General features: G+C 49.2%; 1 protein-coding gene across 2 annotated transcripts in view; it reads right to left on the reverse strand.

Annotated features, from left to right (window-relative positions):
• Positions 1 to 19,209, reverse strand: part of TBCD (tubulin folding cofactor D) — a 144,049-nt gene that overhangs the window by 116,994 nt on the left and 7,846 nt on the right. For both annotated transcript variants that reach the window (XM_018065386.1, XM_018065385.1), the window contains exons 3-7: positions 18,364 to 18,461; positions 17,307 to 17,408; positions 15,930 to 16,076; positions 13,964 to 14,019; positions 5,732 to 5,864 (exon numbers count right to left, since the gene is read on the reverse strand). In XM_018065386.1, coding sequence (XP_017920875.1) covers positions 5,732 to 5,864; positions 13,964 to 14,019; positions 15,930 to 16,076; positions 17,307 to 17,408; positions 18,364 to 18,461 — 536 coding nt within the window. The remainder of the gene's footprint in view (positions 1 to 5,731; positions 5,865 to 13,963; positions 14,020 to 15,929; positions 16,077 to 17,306; positions 17,409 to 18,363; positions 18,462 to 19,209) is intronic.

Genomic DNA, 19,209 nt, shown 5'->3' on the forward strand with positions numbered 1-19,209 from the left:
AGGTAGGGGGCAGACGACTGGGAAGCTACTCAGGTGGCTCTCACCTGGCCCAGCCACCCCGACAAAGCCTGGTCAGACACCACAAACCACAAGCAGCCTCACAAAGGCAGAGGCAGGCTTTCCGCCACCCCTAATACATGAATTTCAAACACCATGAAGCTAAAGAAGCTCAAAGCTCTGCCCTTAAAAGGATCAGAATCAATCTGAAGAGCAGTAAAGATGCTGCTGCACCTCGACCTCCACACTGGGAAGCTAAACCCCGAGGATGGGAAAGACCAGAGGGACAGTCTTGGGGGCAGAGCCACACCAGCGGACTTCCGATCCCTCCCAAACGGGCCTCAATAGGACCACTGACTTTACTGCTAAAGATTCCTCAGATGAAAACAGACTCTCAGTCGACTGACGAGTACCAAAACTACTGACTGCACAAACTATTTGCCAACACATGACATACAAAGGATACTAAACACACGATCCCAATCCCAGAAACTGAGAAACGATCAACATGGAGGCTGCACAGCTCCTAGCGCAGAGGTCAGAGGAGGGGCCATGCTCCCCAGAGAGCAGTCCCAAGCAGAGCTGGCTAGGACGCAGGAAGGGGCAGGGGCCGAGCTCGGGAGCCGAGCCCAGCAGGAAGACAGGACTATGTGCAGGAGGGAGACACGAGGAGGGAGACACGAGGAGAAAGGGGAGAAGAGCCTCGCCTGGGACCAGAAGGGCAGAGCTGAGCCTACTGAACCGAAGGGCTTTGACGGGGCAGGCCACGTGGGCAGCAGAAACGAGCATGGGACGCAGAACACCCAGAGGCAGTGCCCCTGCCCAGAAGGACCCTCAAGACGGGGCGGGCCGCCGAGTGGAGGGCGGGCAGCAGCGGGCAGACACCCACGCTTGAGGCGAGGACCTGGGTGGAGGCTGGGGGGAGGCGGCGGGGGCAGCCAGCATGGAGTAAAGGAGGGCTGGGCCAGGGAGACACCTCGCGCCACGTCCCTGCCGTGGGGCTCGGCACTGGACCTGGCCTGGGGGGCACAGACAGCGCCGGCCGGCACCCTCCTCTGCTACGGGGCCGCACTCAGAACTCGGGCAGGAGAAGGGCAAAGCCACAGCATGGCAGACACTGCCTTGAGCTGTGGAGCCTGAAGCACCAGAGGTGAGCAGAGCCGGAGCTCTGGGAGCAAGGACAGAAACCAGGGACGAAGGTCAGGGAGACTGGGGCACAGACAGCGCGCTGGAGGGCAGGGGAGGGTGGCCAGGCAGCCGGGTCGGTGGGGGCTTCGAGGCGGGGCACCGCCACCTGGGTGGAGGGACATTGGCCAGACAGTCTGCGTCTGTCTCCCGCAGGGCACAGAGCTCTGTGTCTCTCTCTCACTCAAGCGTCGGGGGGGGCGCGGCGATGGCCGAGTCCCTTCCCCTGCAAGCGTGGGCCCAAGCTGGGCCGCCGGCGAGGGCGCACCTGTCCTGCAGGACACGTCACCCCACCACACAGCAGGTGTACAAACCAGGCCGCCGGGAAACGGAGGCCAGCCTCACACCGTGCGTGTTCTAACAAAACCCGTGCACTGGGCCGCCCGCCGCGCAGAAAACAATGAGTCACGTGAGACGAAAGCGGCCTCGGAGTTGGCTGCTCCACGTCTCAGACACAGGGGGAAACTGAAGGTGCCTTATTTCTGCTGAATCTGACGACAGCACAGGAACCTTTCACAGACGTGCACACCCTGAAAACGGCCACGTTCAAAGGGTTCTTACCCCACGTCCCTCCACCCAGAACCTTGCTCCAGGCAAGTGCTATGACTAAAATCCCAAGCAGGTTCGTCTGTCCTCTGGCCAAACACCTTAAATGAAACCACTGGGTGCTGTTTCCAAAGAACCCTGGACGGACAGGCATCACACCCTCATGAGAAAGGTTCTGAGTGAGCCAGCGCCTTCTCTTCACCTCCCTGGCTTTTCACGTTGTCTGTGACTGTTTCACCCTTTAACAAGGTGTACTTCTGACAGTGATAGAACGGACAGAAGAAGCCTCACTGTGAAGGGGGGACATACCCCAGACGCTGGCAAAGAGGACAGAGCACCCCTGTCCAGTGCCAGGGCGGGGGTCACGGAGTGGCAAGGCAGGGCGCACAGAGAGCCACCCGTCGGTCTATGAACCTGCAGGGCCAGGGTGAGGAGGGCACAGCTGCTGGTGCGAGCAGAGTGCAGCAAGTCCAAATGGCCACCAGCCTCCATTTTTAATACTGTGTTTCCTTTCCTTGAATTTCCTAGATTTCCACTAATCCTAATGCTTAAGGAGGGCCTAAACCAAAGAATGTTCCAAAGAGATAGACTTAAGGAGCCTTCCAATGACATGAAGCCGCCGGATACTTGTTTCCCTCCCACAAGAGTTTAAAAAAAAAAAAAAATCACTGCTGCAAGAGGAATATGCTTCTAGGGAAATAAAAATCAAGCCCCAGTTTCGACGGTACTTGTTACGAGTCCACCTGTTTCGCCTAACCCACACTAATGAGCAGGTGGATAGAGTGAAGCCAAGTGCATCAAAGGAGGCAGATGGAATCCTGAAGCGCAGCGCGCCTGCAGGTTTCGTCATGCACAGCGGACGCCGAGCCTCCCCGTTCAGGTCTGACGAGCTCATGGCGAAACCGCTCCTGCCCGGGAGAGCTCAGCACCAACACTGCTTCCTCCTGCCCGGGCAGGCGGCGGCAGCAGCAGCAATTAGACCAGATTTCTCCTTCAAAAGAAAGGAAAGGAAAGAAGGCACATGATTCCAGGGAGACCCTAGGGCTTTTTTTTTTTTTTCTCCAGAGGAACCACCGGGCTTCTGAGGCTACAGAAGAAATGGGCCTGCCCCCGGGAGCACAGCAGAGCCACCTCCCCTGGCAGAACTCTCGAAGCAGGCAATACCCTCGCCGAGGGCACATCTCCCCAGAGAGCACCAGGGCGTGGCTGCCAAAGCACCTCGGCCTGCAGGGCTTCCTCCTCTGGGCCAACACGGGGGCAGGGACGTGAGGTTCAACTTTGCTAAGGCTTTGAGAAAATCACTTTACTCCTCAGGAGGAAGACACAACAGGCCTTCACTCCTCCTGAGTGTAAAACGGGGAGGCCTCCCGGTATAAAGCCCTTCCCCACTTGAGGCCAGTGAAGGGGCAGGAGGGTGGCAGCGGGCTCGCCAACACCTGTGCCCCAGGCGGGAAGAAGGAGAACTTGGGAACAACCTAGAAACAAGCAGTGAGAGGATCAAAAATGTTCAAAAAAAAAAAAAAAGAAAGAAAGAAAGGACCTCTGGGCCCAGCCACAGCAGAAACTGGGCAGGAAGTGACCCCATAACCTTCTCAAGCCAAGAGGCCCCAGCATCCCGAGGACTTGAGTTGGAGGAGGCCACAGGACCGCTCGCTGGTGGCCTGAGCACAAAAGCCCACCGCCACCAATTCTGGGCGAGGGCCACAGAGGCCCCACCAGCTGCAGGCCCCGGGGGGTGCTCACCGCTGGCTCCAGCCCCGCAGAGGAGGCACCCACAGCCCAGGTGCCCTGACCCGGATGCAGCAACGGCCTCAGGAGGAGTGGCTTCCAGGCCAGGGGGCGCTGCCAGGAGACCCCAGGAGCCTATCAAGGACACAGATTCCAGACTAGGCAGAAGAGGTCTAAAGCAGGACAAAAGTGAGTCAGGAAGCGGCACCCATGTCCAGACGGGTCTACCCTGCAGGCCCAAGTGGACTGACAGGCTCAGCGGCGTTCATCAGACCCTTGTTTCTCTATGACCTAAGACTTCTCAATGTGACTCACCCCAAAAAACTAAGAATCCACTTACACTCAAACCTTCAAATAAACTATCTCAGCCCTATTCACCCCATTCTTCACCAGAACTCGATGCGCTGCACACGCCCACCCAGGAACTCTGCAGCGAGAGCCTGGTGACTAGGACCACTCCCTCCCCCCTGCTCCACGCTCAGCACCGTTCTCGGCCAGCCTTCCCCAGCACCAACCCCCAACAAAGCAGAGTCCTCCTGAAGCACCTCCCCACACAGGTGGCTGCAACAAGAGTTGCCTGCAGCCACAAGCTGATACCCATGTTTCGTCAATATGACAGGTGGGTCTGCCATAAAAAGTTTCTAGAAGACCTCAGAAACACAGGAAGTATAAATTGTTACACTTAAAAAAAAAAATCTACTGCTACTATTGTAGCAAGGAAGCGGAAAATATATGCTCAAACAAAATCTTACACAGGAGTTTTCAGATCAGCGTTATTCAGAGTATCTCAGAATTCTGAGTAACTACAATGGAGTATTAAGGAAGGAAGCACTGACAGGCTACAACGTGGAAGTCCTGCGGGAACACGACGCCAAAGAAGCCAGATTCAAAAGGTCACACTGTACACGACTCCACTAGTACGAAACGTCCTCGATAAGCAAAGCCAGAGAGACAGAAAGTAGGCCACTAGCTGCCAGGAACTGGGGGTGCTGGGGGCGACGGATGAGGAGGTGCTGCTCATGTGTGTGGGGTTTCCTTTCGGGGTGATCAGAGTATTCTGGAATTACACAAAGGTGACAGTTGTATCTTGTGCATGTACAAAATAATCACTGAACTTTAAAGGGTGTACTATGCAAATTATATCTCAACTTATTAAAAAGCATTGTAATAACGTATTACATTTATTTACAGAATAAAAGGACACATGAAAAAACAGACATCACCTCAACAGACTACAGGAATTCAGGATAGGTTTTATTTTTCAAGGTTTTTGGTGGTGTTTTTTTTTTAAATGTCGAGATAGTCTCATCATTTAAATGACAGTCCTTCCTGAAGACATTGTGAATGAAAAGACACGGATGAGAGAACATTCTCGGAGTGGAAGAGGCAGGGCAGAGTGCTGTCCTCTGCTTCTCCCACCTCCTGACCCTCTGCCCCGGGCTATCACGCCATCAGCCCCACTTTCCCCAGGCCCTCTCGCCTCCTACACCATCAGAACCTGCCACCGCCAAAGAGAGAAGATGGGAGGACACCCAAGAAGATGACATCACACTGAGTCACGGCACAAATGCCCCCGTTTAAACACAGCCCAAAACACCCTGCTCTCCTCTAAGCAGGCCCTGGGCCCTCCAGCTTCAGAGACAAGGACAAAGTCGCCCACTGCAAGGACCACAGGGCCCAGGGAAGGGAGCCATGACCCCAGAGCTTCAGGTGTGGCAGCATCCCCTCCCCTGAAGAATTTAAACTAAACTTTCCTCCCCGCCTACACTAGAAAAAGTACCACCAGACAAGCAAAGAAGGCAGCCAGGAAAGGGTGCGGGTGCGGTCTGCACGTGGTGCGAACACCCAGAGCATCTGAACAAGAACAAATTCCAAATCACCTGCCTTGTTCCCTTCACGCTGGTTCTAACCATTTTCCTCTGTAACATGTCTAAGCAGCAGGAAGCCCAGGGAGGACACTCCCCTGCCCGCCCACTGGCCCTGGCTCTGCTCTGTAGGCACCAGTGCCCCCTGGCGGCGACGCACAGCATCACCAGTCCATCCCCTTCACCTGGGCAGAAAGTCGATCGTCAACAGCACAGGGCCAGCCCTGGGTCCCAGGGCCCAGCGCAAAGCAGCAGAGGAAAGAAACCGAGTTGATCATCGTGTCGGGATTCAATGTCTCCTGTGTTCCAGCCACTTCGCAATGAAACCAAGGGATTAAACAGGGCCTGTCCCTGCCGTTCCCACAACCCCACAGACTGCTGAAGCCCCACTGGGGCAGTGTTCATTTTACCAGGGCCTGCAGTGTCCCGTCCATGGCGATGACCCCCTCGATGGTCTGGAAGGAGGAGCGGGCCAAAGTGCACAGGCTCCAGTCCAGGAAACTCGCCATCTTCTTCTGCTTGACGTCAGGCCGCGTGACAAACCTGCCGGAAGGGAACAGACAGGTAGTGACAGCTCAAACCTGGCCTCGGCTGACAAGAGCCCACCCTTTCCTGGCCTACCACCACTCTCCAATGAAGACCCTGGCCCTCGGGTGGCAATTCCCACCACCACCTCTCTGGAGTCTCACACAGTCCCTCCCCTCCCAGCTCCTGCCTCCTGAGCCTCTGCTCATCCCAAGGCCCCGTGAACCACAGGCCCACCTTCACCCGAGCCCAGCAACGGCCACTCTTTGGCCCGACTTGGCATCCCTTCCCCATGGGACTCCGCACTGCCACCTGCGATCTCCGCTCCGCACCTGCCTCAGGACTCGTTCCCCATCCTCTCTGGCTGCTGCAGAGCCCCATGCGGAGCGCCGGCCGTGTCCACGGCCCCACTGTTCCCATCACAGGTGAGTACTCAGCGCAGCCCTCCCCACGTGCTGGCACTTGCCCACCCTCTTGCACGCTGGTCTGGGCCAGCAGCCAGCCTCAGGCTCCCACACTGAAGCCTGGGCCCCCTTCGCTCCTCTCCAACCAGCGCACACGCCTGTCCCCCGGCTCCAGGACTGAGGCCGAGCCCCCATCCTCCAGGGGAGCCTGCAGTCTGGGGGCAGAAACACAGGAAGCAGGCAAACAAGGAGGAAAGAGCTGAGGGGAGGATGGGAGGCCCAGGGACAGCATAGGGAGGTGACCTGTGAGGACCAATACCACGGAAACACGCCAGGTCACACTCGCCCCAGGAGCAGCATTTGGCAAGCCCAGCACCATCCTCTGCACCCTGCAGGACCCTCTCATCCTGACCAGAAGCCCCCCAGCCACCCCCCACAGGCCCCTCTTCTCTCAGCCACCACCACCCAGCACTAGAATTATACTGCAGCCACGTGGAAGGTCTCTGGGTCAAAAAAAACAAAGCTGCCATTACCGTCTTCCGCCACCCCCAACAGGGCACACACCCAGAGACACGGTCACCAAGGATTTACCAAACTTTAGGATGCTGGTTACCAAGGAAAACTCACATGCCACACCCTCAAGATGTCTTGTTTCGGCGGGTCTGGGAAGAGGGGCCAAAAATTTCACAAAATCTGCACTTCAGGGGGATCACCTAAAATGGATAATTGGTGATATATACCCATCTCAATGTGCCTGGCCCTGTTTAAAGCCCTTTGATGAGGGGGAGGGTGCGGATAGGATGAGGGCCACACCCATAGTGATCTGATCCTCAGCCTGACCTCCGATCAGCCCACAGGCTGAAGACAACAGCCAGCCGCCAAGCACCACAGCACGCCAGCAGGCATGCACCACACCGCGTGGGCAGGCACAGCATTCGCAGTGGGGCAGCCCTCGGGACAGGCAAGGGTACAGCCAGAGTGGCCCACAGGGCCGACAGGCAGCCCGGCTGGGACCCAAAGCCCTACTCAGAGACACAAGCCACGGCGCCGGCCACTTGGGGTCACGCTCCCTGCTTCCTCCACCCGCTCGCCTGCGGAGTCAGCAGGAGCCCAAGGTTCTGTGCACATCCTGCAGTGGCTGACTTCCAGTCCTAGGCAAAATCATACAAGGCAAGTAGCCAAATCGCAGTAAAACACCCAGGGCTCCTTTGAAAGATTTAAGCAAGTAGATTTTTTTTTTTCTTACCAAAAATGTAACGTTGGCAGCAGAGGTCCTAAAGTACAGATAAGCAAAAATGGAAAACATCTACACCACAGATGTAACGCCCAGAAAAAGACCCTTCTGCACACACTGAAAGATCTCTGAATCCTCTGCTTCCTTACTTTTTAGGAAAACTTACATCACAACTTACATCCACTGTCAATGTGGAGCCCAGAAAACACATGCGAGTGTTTTCAGAGACTCCCCCCGCCCCACCTTTTCCTTCTCTAGAAAGGTAAGCGCCAGAGAGTGAGCAGCAAAACCTTCTAACAACAGGACCAGACCTACCAGGGGGACAACGTGCCAAACACTGGTGGGACGGACACACCGCTCACCGGTACTGCTACCACACGGCACCTGGCCCGAGAGTGAAACAGCACAGGTGACGTGACAACCCTATTTTGTGTAAGAACTTATTGTGTGTTTAAATTAATAAAGGAAAAGTGAAATGTTCGTAAAATGGTGAATTTAGTTACAAGAGGGAAAAAAAAATCTGTTACATAACCTATAACAAAAGAAATTCCAAATGGATCAATAATTCTGTATGAAACAATAAAAAGGTAGAAAAATATCAGTCAGTCCACTCGCTCAGTCATGTCCGACTCTTTGTGACCCCAGGGACTGCAGCACACCAGGCCTCCCTGTCCATCACCAGCTCCCTGAGCTTGCTCAAACTCATGTCCATCGAGTCAGTGATGCCATCCAACCATCTCATCCTGTCGGCGCCTTCTCCTGCCTTCAACCTTTCCCAGCATCAGGGGTTTTTTTTCAAATGAGTCAGTTCTTCATATCAGGTGGCCAAAATATTGGAACTTCACCATCAGTCCTTCCAATGAATATTCAGGACTGATTTCCTTTACGATTGACTGGTTTGATCTCCTTGCTGTCCAAGGGACTCTCAAGAGTCTTCTCCAATACCACAGTTCAAAAGCATCAATTCTTTGGCGCTCAGCGTGCTTTAAGGTCCAACTCTCACATCCATACATGACTACTGGAAGGAAAAACCATAGCTTTGACTAGACAGACCTTTGTCGGTAAAGTAATGTCTCTACTTTTAACATGCTGTCTAGGTTTGTCATAGGTTTTCTTCCAAGAAGCAAGTGTCTTTTAATTTCATGGCTACAGTCACCATCTGCTGATTTCGGAGCCCAAGAAAATAAAGTCTCTCACTGTTTCCACGGTTTCCCCATCAGATGCCATGATCTTAGTTCTCTGAATGCTGAGTTTTGAGCCAGCTTTTTCACTCTCCTCTTTCACTTTCATCAAGAGGCTCTTTAGTTCCTCTTCACTTTCTGCCATAAGGGTGGTGTCATCTGCATACTGATTACTGCAGGTTATTGATATTTCTCCTGGCAATCTTGATTTCAGCTTGAGCTTCATCCAGCCTGGCATTTTGCATGAGGTACTCTGCATATAAGTTAAGTAAGGAGCGTGACAATATGCAGCCTTGACACACTCCTTTCTCAATCTGGAACCAGTCTGTTGCTCCATGTCCGGTTCTGTCGCTTCTTGACCCGCAGACAGGTTTCTCGGGAGGCAGGTAAGATGATCTGGTATTCCTATTTCTTTTAAGAATTTTCCACAGTTTGTTGTGATCCACAGAGCCAAAGGCTTTAGCCTAGTCAATGAAACAGAAGTAGATGTTTTTCTGGAATACTCTTTGATTTTTCTATGATCTAACGGATGTTGGCAACTTGATCTCTGGTTCCTCTGCCTTTTCTAAGTCCAACTTGAACATCTGGAAGTTCTTGGTTCACATACTGTTGAAGCCTGGCTTGGAGAATTTTGAGCATTACTTTGCCAGCGTGTGAGATGAGTGCAATTGTGCGGTAGTTTGAGCATTCTTTGGCATTGCCTTTCTTTGGGACTGGAAAGAAAACTGCCCTTTTCCAGTCCTGTGGCCACTGCTGAGTTTTCCAAATGTGCTGGCATATTGAGTGCAGCACTTTCACAGCATCAGCTTTTAGGATTTGAAATAGCTCAAACGGAATTCCATCACCTCCACTAGCTTTGTTCGTAGTGATAGTTCCTAAGGTCCACTTGACTTTGCATTCCAGAATGTCTGGCTCTAGCTGAGTGATCACACCACTGTGGTTATCTGGGTTATAAAGATCATTTTTGTATAGTTCTTCTGTGTATTCTTGCCACCTCTTCTTAATATCTTTTGCTTCTGTTAGGTCCATACCATTTCTGTACTTTATTGTGCCCACCTTTGCATGAAATGCTCCCTTGGTATCTCTAATTTTCTTAAGGAGATCTCTAGTCTTTCCCATTCTATTGTTTTTCTCTCTTTCTTTGCACTGATCACTGAGGAAGGCCTTCTTATCTCTCCTTGCTATTCTTTGGAACTCTGCATTCAGATGGACATATCTTTCCTTTTCTCCTTTGCCTTTCACTTTGGAATGCAGAGTTCCAAAGAAGAGCAAGGGGAAATAAGAAAAATATGGTTCTTTGTCACATCTCTTATGACAGTAAACCTTTAAGCATGAAAGTAAAAAATAAAAGAAAATAGCTACCGTGTTGACATTAGAATTAAAAACTTCAGTCCAAAGAAGTGAAAGGCTACCATCCAGGCTTCCCAGGGGGCTCAATGGTAAAGAATCTGCCTGCCAGTGCAGGAGTGGGTTCAACCCCCGGCACAGCAAGACCCCACGTGCCATGGAGCACCGACGCCTGTGCACCCCAGCTACCGAGCCTGTGCTCCGGAGCCCGGGAGCCACAACTGCCCAGCCCAGGTGCTGCAGCTACTGAAGCCCGAGCACGCGAGAGCCTGCGCGCCACAACAAGCAGCCCGCACATGGCAACGAGAGAGTAGTCCCCGCTCACGACAGCTAGAGAAAGCCCACGCAGCAACACAGACCCAGCACAACCTTAAAGAAACAATAATTTTTAAAAAAAGGTTACCAACCACCTGGAGAAAGCATCACACCCTCCTTGAGCTAACAGCCTTCACAGAGAAAGTGCACACTAGCACAGAAAAAGCACCGAGAAACCCACAGATATTAGAAATCGGGCTACAACACAGGACGTGAGGTGTCCGAAATAAGCTTAATGTGTTGAAACTCAGCAGCGGTCAGTGAACTACAATCTAAACATTAGTAATAAATAAAACAAATGCACAATGCAACTGGGGGAACAGGGTTGTGCTGTAGGCTGCCTGTGATGGCAGAGATTTTGAAAACTTGCTCCCAAGAGTCACTGGTGTACAGATTCAACAATGTCCTTGTGTCCTGTGACTCAGAAGGCGGCCTCTAGGGGACTATCCTAAGAAAATAATCCCAAATATCAAAATAGGTTTACACCCAAAGCTAGTCAGTACATCACTACTGATAAGAGGAAGACGTGAGGTAGCTGGTTAAGAGTAAAAACAGTGGAATATAAAGGAGCCATTTAATCAGTGGTAATGTGAAATTAAGTGAAAAAACAAGTGTTAATTCAATGAGATTGTGCTATGCAAATTCCATACAGTGACAACACAGAAAAATAAACCAAAAACTACAACACATGTATTGTGTATTATGATTATAAATGGGTGGGGTTTTCCTAATTTTCTATGTTCCAACTTCTCCACATGGAGCATACATTGATTTCATAGTTAGACAAAAACATCTTTTTAAAACTAATATAATCAGAAGAATAAAGGCATATTTTTCCATTGATGAGTTTCTGTACAATCAGGAAGAATAAAGGCCTATTTTTCCATTGACAAGTTTCTGTAAAGTAACACTCATATCCAAATGTCTTGGCATCAACGTAACAAAGTTGCAGAACGCACAGCCCATGTTTAAAGGTTCTGGTTGATGAAAGGAAACGGATGCAGCTGTAGATGAACTACACATGGTAAGGGGAAGCATTCAAAGCTGATAGGGTAGACAGGCAGCTCCCTCATGGAACTCCAGAAAACAGAAGACAGTGGGTCAAAGGCCACAGATGACCACTCTTCATAGCCAGGGTCTCCCTGTAACAGCTCATCAAAGAAAGACAGGTGAGTCAGAACCCACCTGTGAAGCAGGTTACCTAGAGCAGCTCTAGACCTGAGGTCATCTGCCCTTTCTACGGCTAAAGGAAACTGGGTGTGCACCTACAGCCTAGCTAAATCAGCTGGAGCTCTTTTAATGCGCTAAATAAAAACCCGGCCGCAACCTTACGAACGCCAGCTCGCCCAACCACTAGATGGCGCAGGAGCAGCCAGTCAGCAGCACAGGCCACCAGGGGTCTCTGGCTACCACCTTTCTGGAGGACACCTGGAGAAGAAGCGTTTAGGGTTTCAGCCCTCCTCGCCACACAGTGCAGTACTCCACCAGGTCAAGCTCAGCAGAATGCTACCAAATCAGTATTGCTGATAATAAAGACATGATGCTTCATTTAACAAATTTAGCAAACATTTGGGGAAAGGGAGACTTTCAACTTGATCAACCTTTCCAGTAGCTGCATTTAAAACCCCTAGAATGTTCATTCCTCTTCTAGGAATTCATCCCTAAGAATCAATCAGAAATCAAACAATCTATGGCTACCAGAGAAAGGGGTCAGGGAGGGGAACTGGGGAACGGCAGTCAAAAAGGTAAAAATTTCCCGCTATAAGACGAATAAGTATTAGAGATGTAACATGCAACATGATAAATATAATTAACACTGATATATTCATATATGAAAGTTGTTGAGAGTAAAACCTGGGGGGGAGGGGCGATAACGGATAGAGAAAAAAGGAGTTATTATGAGATTATATGAAATTATGTGTGTGGAACTTCTGAAAACTGGGAAGCACTACAGAATATGATAAATCTTTCATTCAATTAAAAAAAAAAAAAGAGTAAATCCAAAGTCATCACAAAGAAAGAGTCATCACAGGAAAAAAAATTTTTTCCTGTATCTTTACTTTTGTATCTACATGAGATACCTGATCACTAAGCCTACTGCAATAATCATTTTATGATGTATGTAAGTCAAATCTCCATGCTGTAAGCCTTAAACTTGTACAGTGCCACACGTCAATTATATCTCAACAAACGTGGAAGGAGAAAATAGAGCCAATCAAAAGGGTACGAAGTTTCATGTTGAGTGTCTGCTGCTGCTGCTAAGTCGCTTCAGTCGTGTCCAACTCTGTGCGACCCCACAGACGGCAGCCCACCAGGCTCCCCCGTCCCTGGGATTCTCCAGGCAAGAACACTGGAGAGGGTTGCCATTTCCTTCTCCAATGCACGCAAGTGAAAGTGAAGTCGCTCAGTCGTGTCCAACAGCGGTGCTAATTTTACTAACAAAAAGTCTACTCGTGCATGGGGCTAGGCCAGCCTGCCGGCCCCTGGAACAAACCTGCATTTCCCCTGCGCCGGTGCCAGGGATCAACACGCCCACTGACAGTGGAGAACAGAAGACCCAGCAGTTACATCTCTGGGGATGACAGTACATGTGAGTCTTATTCTGCACTTCTTTTTAATCTTCCAAAACACACATGATTATTTTCACAGTTAGAAAGAAACCAATGCTATTTCATTCCTTGTCAAAACCATGAGAGAGCTCTGTCGCTGACTTTCTCCTCACCCAGGGGAAGTATATCAGACATGCTTCCTTCTTCACTCCTAAAATCAGCCTCTTGAATTCAGGCTCTGCCCAGTGGTTTAGCAAGTACTTCCACAAATACTTCCTTCAGTGTCCCTAAATGCCCCATAAATCAAGCATGTCTCTTCCCACCTTGCACAAGATCACGGCTACACACCTAAGACAAGGTGACTCTGAAGTGTTGCCACAATCAAGACATCCAAAAGCTCTTACAGCCAGTTTTCAACTTTCATAAACATGGAGAGGGGATAAAAGTCAAATTTTTTAACTCGTTTACACTCTACACATACTTTAAATCACATCATACAAAAGATTTGCTTTCTTCCATTCTCATATTCCATGAAACAAGTTACTCAGTTCTCATACCCATCTTTGGCACCTTTTTTTATTTTTGAGACTTCTCAGGCCCTGCTGCCTGGGTCGTCTTACTCAGCTCATCAGAAAAGTCCATCTGTGCCTGCTTCAGGCACAGACTGTTTTTAGTTAACATGCGATGTTTGGGGATTTTTATCCCCAGCCACAATGATGCAATCACAGCCCACGATCTCCACAAACCAGCGTGGACTGCTCTCTAAGTGACTTCCAAAGGCTCTTTTAGCTGACACCCTGCTGGAGGAGAGATCTGGCCCCACAAAACTGCCACACCTGTTCAAAATCTGCGCTCCCTTGATGGGCCCACGAGCCACTAACCTGGCATCAGGTAACCCTGAGCCCCTAACCAGCACTGACGGGGGCCACATCAGGGTCAGGTTCCCTTTACCAGTGCTGGGTTCCCTCAGGGAAAGCAGCACAGCCCTCGGACAGCAAAGATTCCCCAAGACTTGCAACCGAGTGCCCTCTCTGATGACAACAGAGAGACAGGTAACAGATGGCAAATCGACTCAGAAAGCACTTACTTGGACACGAGGACAGCAGCTGCGTCTCGGGCCTTGTCACTGACGACCAGGTAAGACTACAGGGAAGGGTAAAAGGACAGGCATCATTACACACGTGATATAAACATCAGGGACCCGCGCGGCCACCTGGGCCCTCACCCAGCAGAGCCACACTGCTCAGAGTGCAGGCTCAGCGGCAGAGGCCAGACACTCTGAAGCTGCATGAACCACTCATGAACATGAGCTCAGGGCTGCAGCTGCCACACGTGTGCTCGCTCTCAGGGGAGAGCCCAATCCGCACGCAGCGTGTGGCCACACTCCTTGAAACGTACATTTGCAAAAGTGACTGAAAAATGAGGCACGTGTGTTGCTACCCATGGTGTGCATGGAACAGGCCTGGGGCTGCCAGCACCATGGCATTCAGAACAGCCGGGAAGCCCGGCTCAAGCACGGGAAGGCTGCAGTTTAACGCAGTGACTGACACCTCTAAGAGGTTTCCAAGTCTCAACCGCTTCCCAAATAAAATACTTATAAGATCTTTCTTCTGAAGGACAAATCTCTAGAAACTGGGCCTCTCCTTGGGCAATCCCACTTAGGAGACAAGCACCCAGAGGGTAACCAAACTCAGCTAGAAACAAACCACCCATCTAGAAAGACTATTAATATTTTAGAAATAAGGATACAGTGGTGCACCTTTTCCCTTAACGACTCTGAGGGAGATGTCTACTTACTGACGTGAGGCGTTCAGACCAAACTGCTCCAGGGAAAAGCAGGTCCCAGAGCAGCAGGACACCCGGGGCCCTGTACATGTGGGCCACATGGAGCAGGCTGGCAGCCAAACCCCTGGATTCAAATGTGGATCCACCATGTGGGACAAAGAGAGCTGGCAAAGGCATTTATTTTTATACATGTTGCCTCCTCAGTAAAATGAGGATAAATAACAGCAAACTGTCTCATTAAGCAGGATGAAAGGAGTTAATGTATCAAAAGCCTCTTAGAAGAATGTCTGGTGCAGAGCAGGCACCCAGAGCAGCTTAGTTTAAGTGTGGCAGGCATCCTGCCCTCCAGTGCCCACGCCCTGTGTAATCCCTCCCATGTGGGCTGGACACAATGACTTGCTTCTAACCAAGAGAATTTGGCAGGAGGTAGGATGTCACATCCATGATGTGACCTCTGCCTTGCTACAGACCCTGCCCCTTGCTGCTTTTTCACAGAGTAAGCCACCACTGTTGTGGGGGGGCGGCTGCATGGCAAACAGCCAGCAAAGCACTGAAGCCCTCAGCCAACACCCTCAAGATCTGACGCCTGCCAACAACCATGAGAGCTTGGAAGCAGACCTGTCCTAGGCGAGCTCAGCCCGCAGCCTGGAAAGACCTTGAGAGAGAGGGCCCAGTGAAGCCACGGCCAGATTTCCTAATTCACAGAAACCGTGAGATGATGAACGTGTGCTGTGTTAAGTCATTCAAGTTCAGGGCCATATTTTCCACAGCAGAATATACAAAAACCTAAATCTATACACACAATGCATGCATCAGGAGAACCTTGAAGAAAAAAAAAAAATACAAGTGTCATCTCTCAACACCAGCAGTTGAGAGATTTCACTTCAATATTTTTCCTGCTTTTCTTTACTTTCTGATTTTCCTGTGATGATCATGTACTATTTACATAGTGCTAAAAATTAAAAGTTAGATTTTAAATGGACCTTTAATTTCTCTTATCACTGCCCCCTGAAACCCCTTTTATGCTACCATCAGAGTATCTGTATTATCTACAGAGAAATGAGATTTGCTGAAATAATTCATTCTGATCCCTGTAAGAATTATCAGCTTCATGTTAAGTTATGAAATGGAATTCCACCTCACTGAAAAAGAGTAACAACAGCTGAAGAAATATCCAAGCGTCACAAGTGTACCTATTAAGTCCCAGCTGCAGGATGGCACGAGAAAGGACACTGGTCAGCGGCTCATTACTGCAGGGCCACACTCACCTCCGCTACCTGGAGGATACGGTCCATGGTGGACACTCGCTCTTGCCCAGGCTGAGAGAGGAGGTTTCCGTCGAGGCGGGAAAAATCAAACGGGATCAGGCAGGTCACAGAGAGCCAGAGAAGCAGCATGTAGCGGGTCTCCCAGGTCTACGGGGCCGAAACAGAGCGACATGATTCCTGTGTGGAGGGCATCCATGCGGTCCCACCGCCCCTCCCGCTCAGCGCCCACCCAGGACTGCAAACACACAACGCTCTACCACACAACCTCTGGCACGCAGCCTGGCTGCTTCCTCGGCAGGCAAGAGAAACAGCAAAACGAACAAACAAAAATCATCAACATGTCGGTGCAACGGCTTCTTATCCCTGGCACCCTTCAGCGTGCAATCAGCATTTCAAGAAAAATGGAAAACAGAGTAAAAGATTAAAAAAACAGAAGCCTTAAGAGTAAAGAAAAAAATGCTCAACTTCTTGCCACAGAGGAGTCAACAAAACAAGATTCCGCTTTGGCTCCAGACTCCCTATCGGAGGCATGAGAAACAGAGGAAAGCAGGCCACACACACGGCAAGACAATTTCCTGAGTTTGAAGTTACAACCCATGTGCCCTTCTAAATGAGTCCTGCGCCCAAGTGCCCTCTGCAGCACACACAACTGCAAGGCTGGCCATCGGCAGCCATCTGGGGGCCTGACCTGTGGGAACATTCCCACTGCCCCCTAACTGATGAGGCTCACTCTGTGCTCAGACCGCTGGCACACACCATGTGGCTTATGCTGAACACCTGTTCACCTTCCGTGTTTTCATAGGCACCTGGCAGAGTACCCACATGACCAGCCTCCTAGAAATCGTGGGTGCTGGCCCCTGTGATCTTCCTGTTGGACACCTCATGTGTTCTCACAGCTTGGTGCTGTGGGAAATCACAAGTGCCTTGGGTGACCCAATGGAAAGAAGACTGGAAGCTCATGCCTGGTTTCCTCTGGACTTCACCCCATATGCCTTCTCCTTCTGCTGATTTTGTTGGAGTAAGTCATAGGAGGATAACTAGATGCCAATTCTCATAGTGGTCCTAGGGAATCACTAAACTTGGAGTGGTCTTGGGGACCCCCAACATAGTTCTATTTTAAGTTAAAAAAAATTTGGATAATAATATAGTTATCATCACACTATATTCAGGTATAGTTTTCTTTATAAAGGGCATTTTGAAAAGAAAATAATTTAAAGCAACATACATTAAGAGAAAATCAAAGGAACAAATGAAAAAGAAGGAATGGCATAAAATAACACAAGGTAAAATTGAAGGAAACAGGAAAGGAACCTGCCAGCGTAGAAGCAGGCAAACCAAGGAATCAGCAAGGAGTGGGGAGAGGAAAGGGGTGCTTACTTCATGGTCTTTAGGATTCTGATTTGTAAACATGTCTAAAACAGGGTGCACATCAGCCACTTCATGCGGAAATAAACGAAGGAATGTTTTATATCCTCGAACCTATCAAATAAAAAGATACTGAATTAAATAACTAGGAAATACAGAAAGTAGCAAGATTATTTCTTTATTATCAAAAATCACCACCTATGCCACCCAATGATCAAATTACATATTACAGTGATACAACTTAGTAAGACTAAACAATAAGAAAGCCACCTTTCCTTCTTGAATCATTTCAGAAACGTGTTCTGTCCCAATCTGACCAATCAATCTTGGCTCATCAGAAATACAGGTATGTTACAAACTAACAAGTTTTGCTTCTACCTTGATTATGAGGAATAAGTCCTCGAGAACCCGAAAGGTCCCAAATTCATTAAGGCTTCCGTGAAACACGGCGCTACACCTTCAGGAGACCCTACATTCAACCAACCGAGGGCAAGCAGTGTGCACGCAGGCCTCTCTCCGCCACACTGCAGGCCCCACAGAGGCAAAACCCCAGCCAGGAGGGCCGAGTCTCTCCCATGGTGCATCTACAGGCCAGCACACATATCACCTGGGAGCCTGCAAAAATGCAGAGTTATCAGGCCTCATCCCAGACCCACTTAACTAGGAATCTGCATCCCATGAGATCCCCAGAAAGCCATCTGCACATTCATGTCTGAGAAGCATTTCTGCTTCCAAGTTTGTTCGCCTTCTCCTCGTAGGAAACTTTTCTCACTCACATATATACACATGTATGTATGTGTACATATACCCTCTCCCTCCCTTTCTGGTTAGCTGATGGCGATCCATTCAAGTGCAAGATGATGAAAACAATGCTGAAAAATGCTGTTGCAGCCAAAGGACCCCCTGGGTCACTAACAACTGATCCCCAGCACATGGTAAAAAGAGAAACGATGAAACCCACAACTTTTGTGTGAGAAACATCTTTCCTGGTTACATTTTGGAAAGTACCTCTGGACCAAGTTTATCAAGAAAGTGTTTTGCCAGCTACAATGTGCTATCTAAATATTACCTTGGAGATGATGTAAAGAAATTTAAAAGCCAGATGTACAAGGTCTGCAGGAGATGCCTTGTTTTGCACAAATTCCAACAACAAGTTCAACATCCATTCTAGGGAAAAACAAACATAAAACATTTGCTATTAAACATCAACATGACATTAAAACAAAATGCCCAAAGGAAAAAGAGCTATTTAGATATATCAGAATAGTTTAATATTAGTAAATCTCTATAATCCAAGTATCAACAGAGCAAAAGAAAAGGTTTCGTCTTCAGTTTCCAAAAGGGAATTAGAATTAACATGACATTCACTTCTGCTTTTAAAATGTAGAGAAAATATTATTATTACTCTGTCTCAAATCAATATCTAATACCATGCTTTACAGAAGACACCTCTGCAACTACTATATTTAGAACAATCTGGCTCTAAACAACAAATAAGACAGACAAAAAGGATTAAACGGATTTCTACTTCCAGTTATAAGGGAATAACTGATACGGAACTATCTTACCACCACCAACAATTAGACAACCCAACAATTGTACTAGGTCAGCCAAAAAGTTCCTTTGGTTTTCAAGTAAAAATAAAAGACATATTTTCATTTTCACCAAGGATTTTATCAAGTAACATATTCACCATTTTGTTCCACTACATTTTGCCATGTTTCAGGCAACTTCATAATTTCATCTTCCCAAAACTCTTTTATCTTTTTGAGCAAATAACTGTTCCAGGTGCCTTTTACAGCCTTCCAGGGAATTTGAAATCTTTTCCATCAGGAGAATTCAGTAAAGACCTTTGAAATAAACAGAAATCCAAAGGTGCAATGTTGAGGCTTCCCTGGTGGCTTAGCAGTAAAGA

Source organism: Capra hircus, chromosome 19, assembly GCF_001704415.2.
Source record: "Capra hircus breed San Clemente chromosome 19, ASM170441v1, whole genome shotgun sequence".
Lineage (NCBI taxonomy): Eukaryota > Metazoa > Chordata > Mammalia > Artiodactyla > Bovidae > Capra > Capra hircus.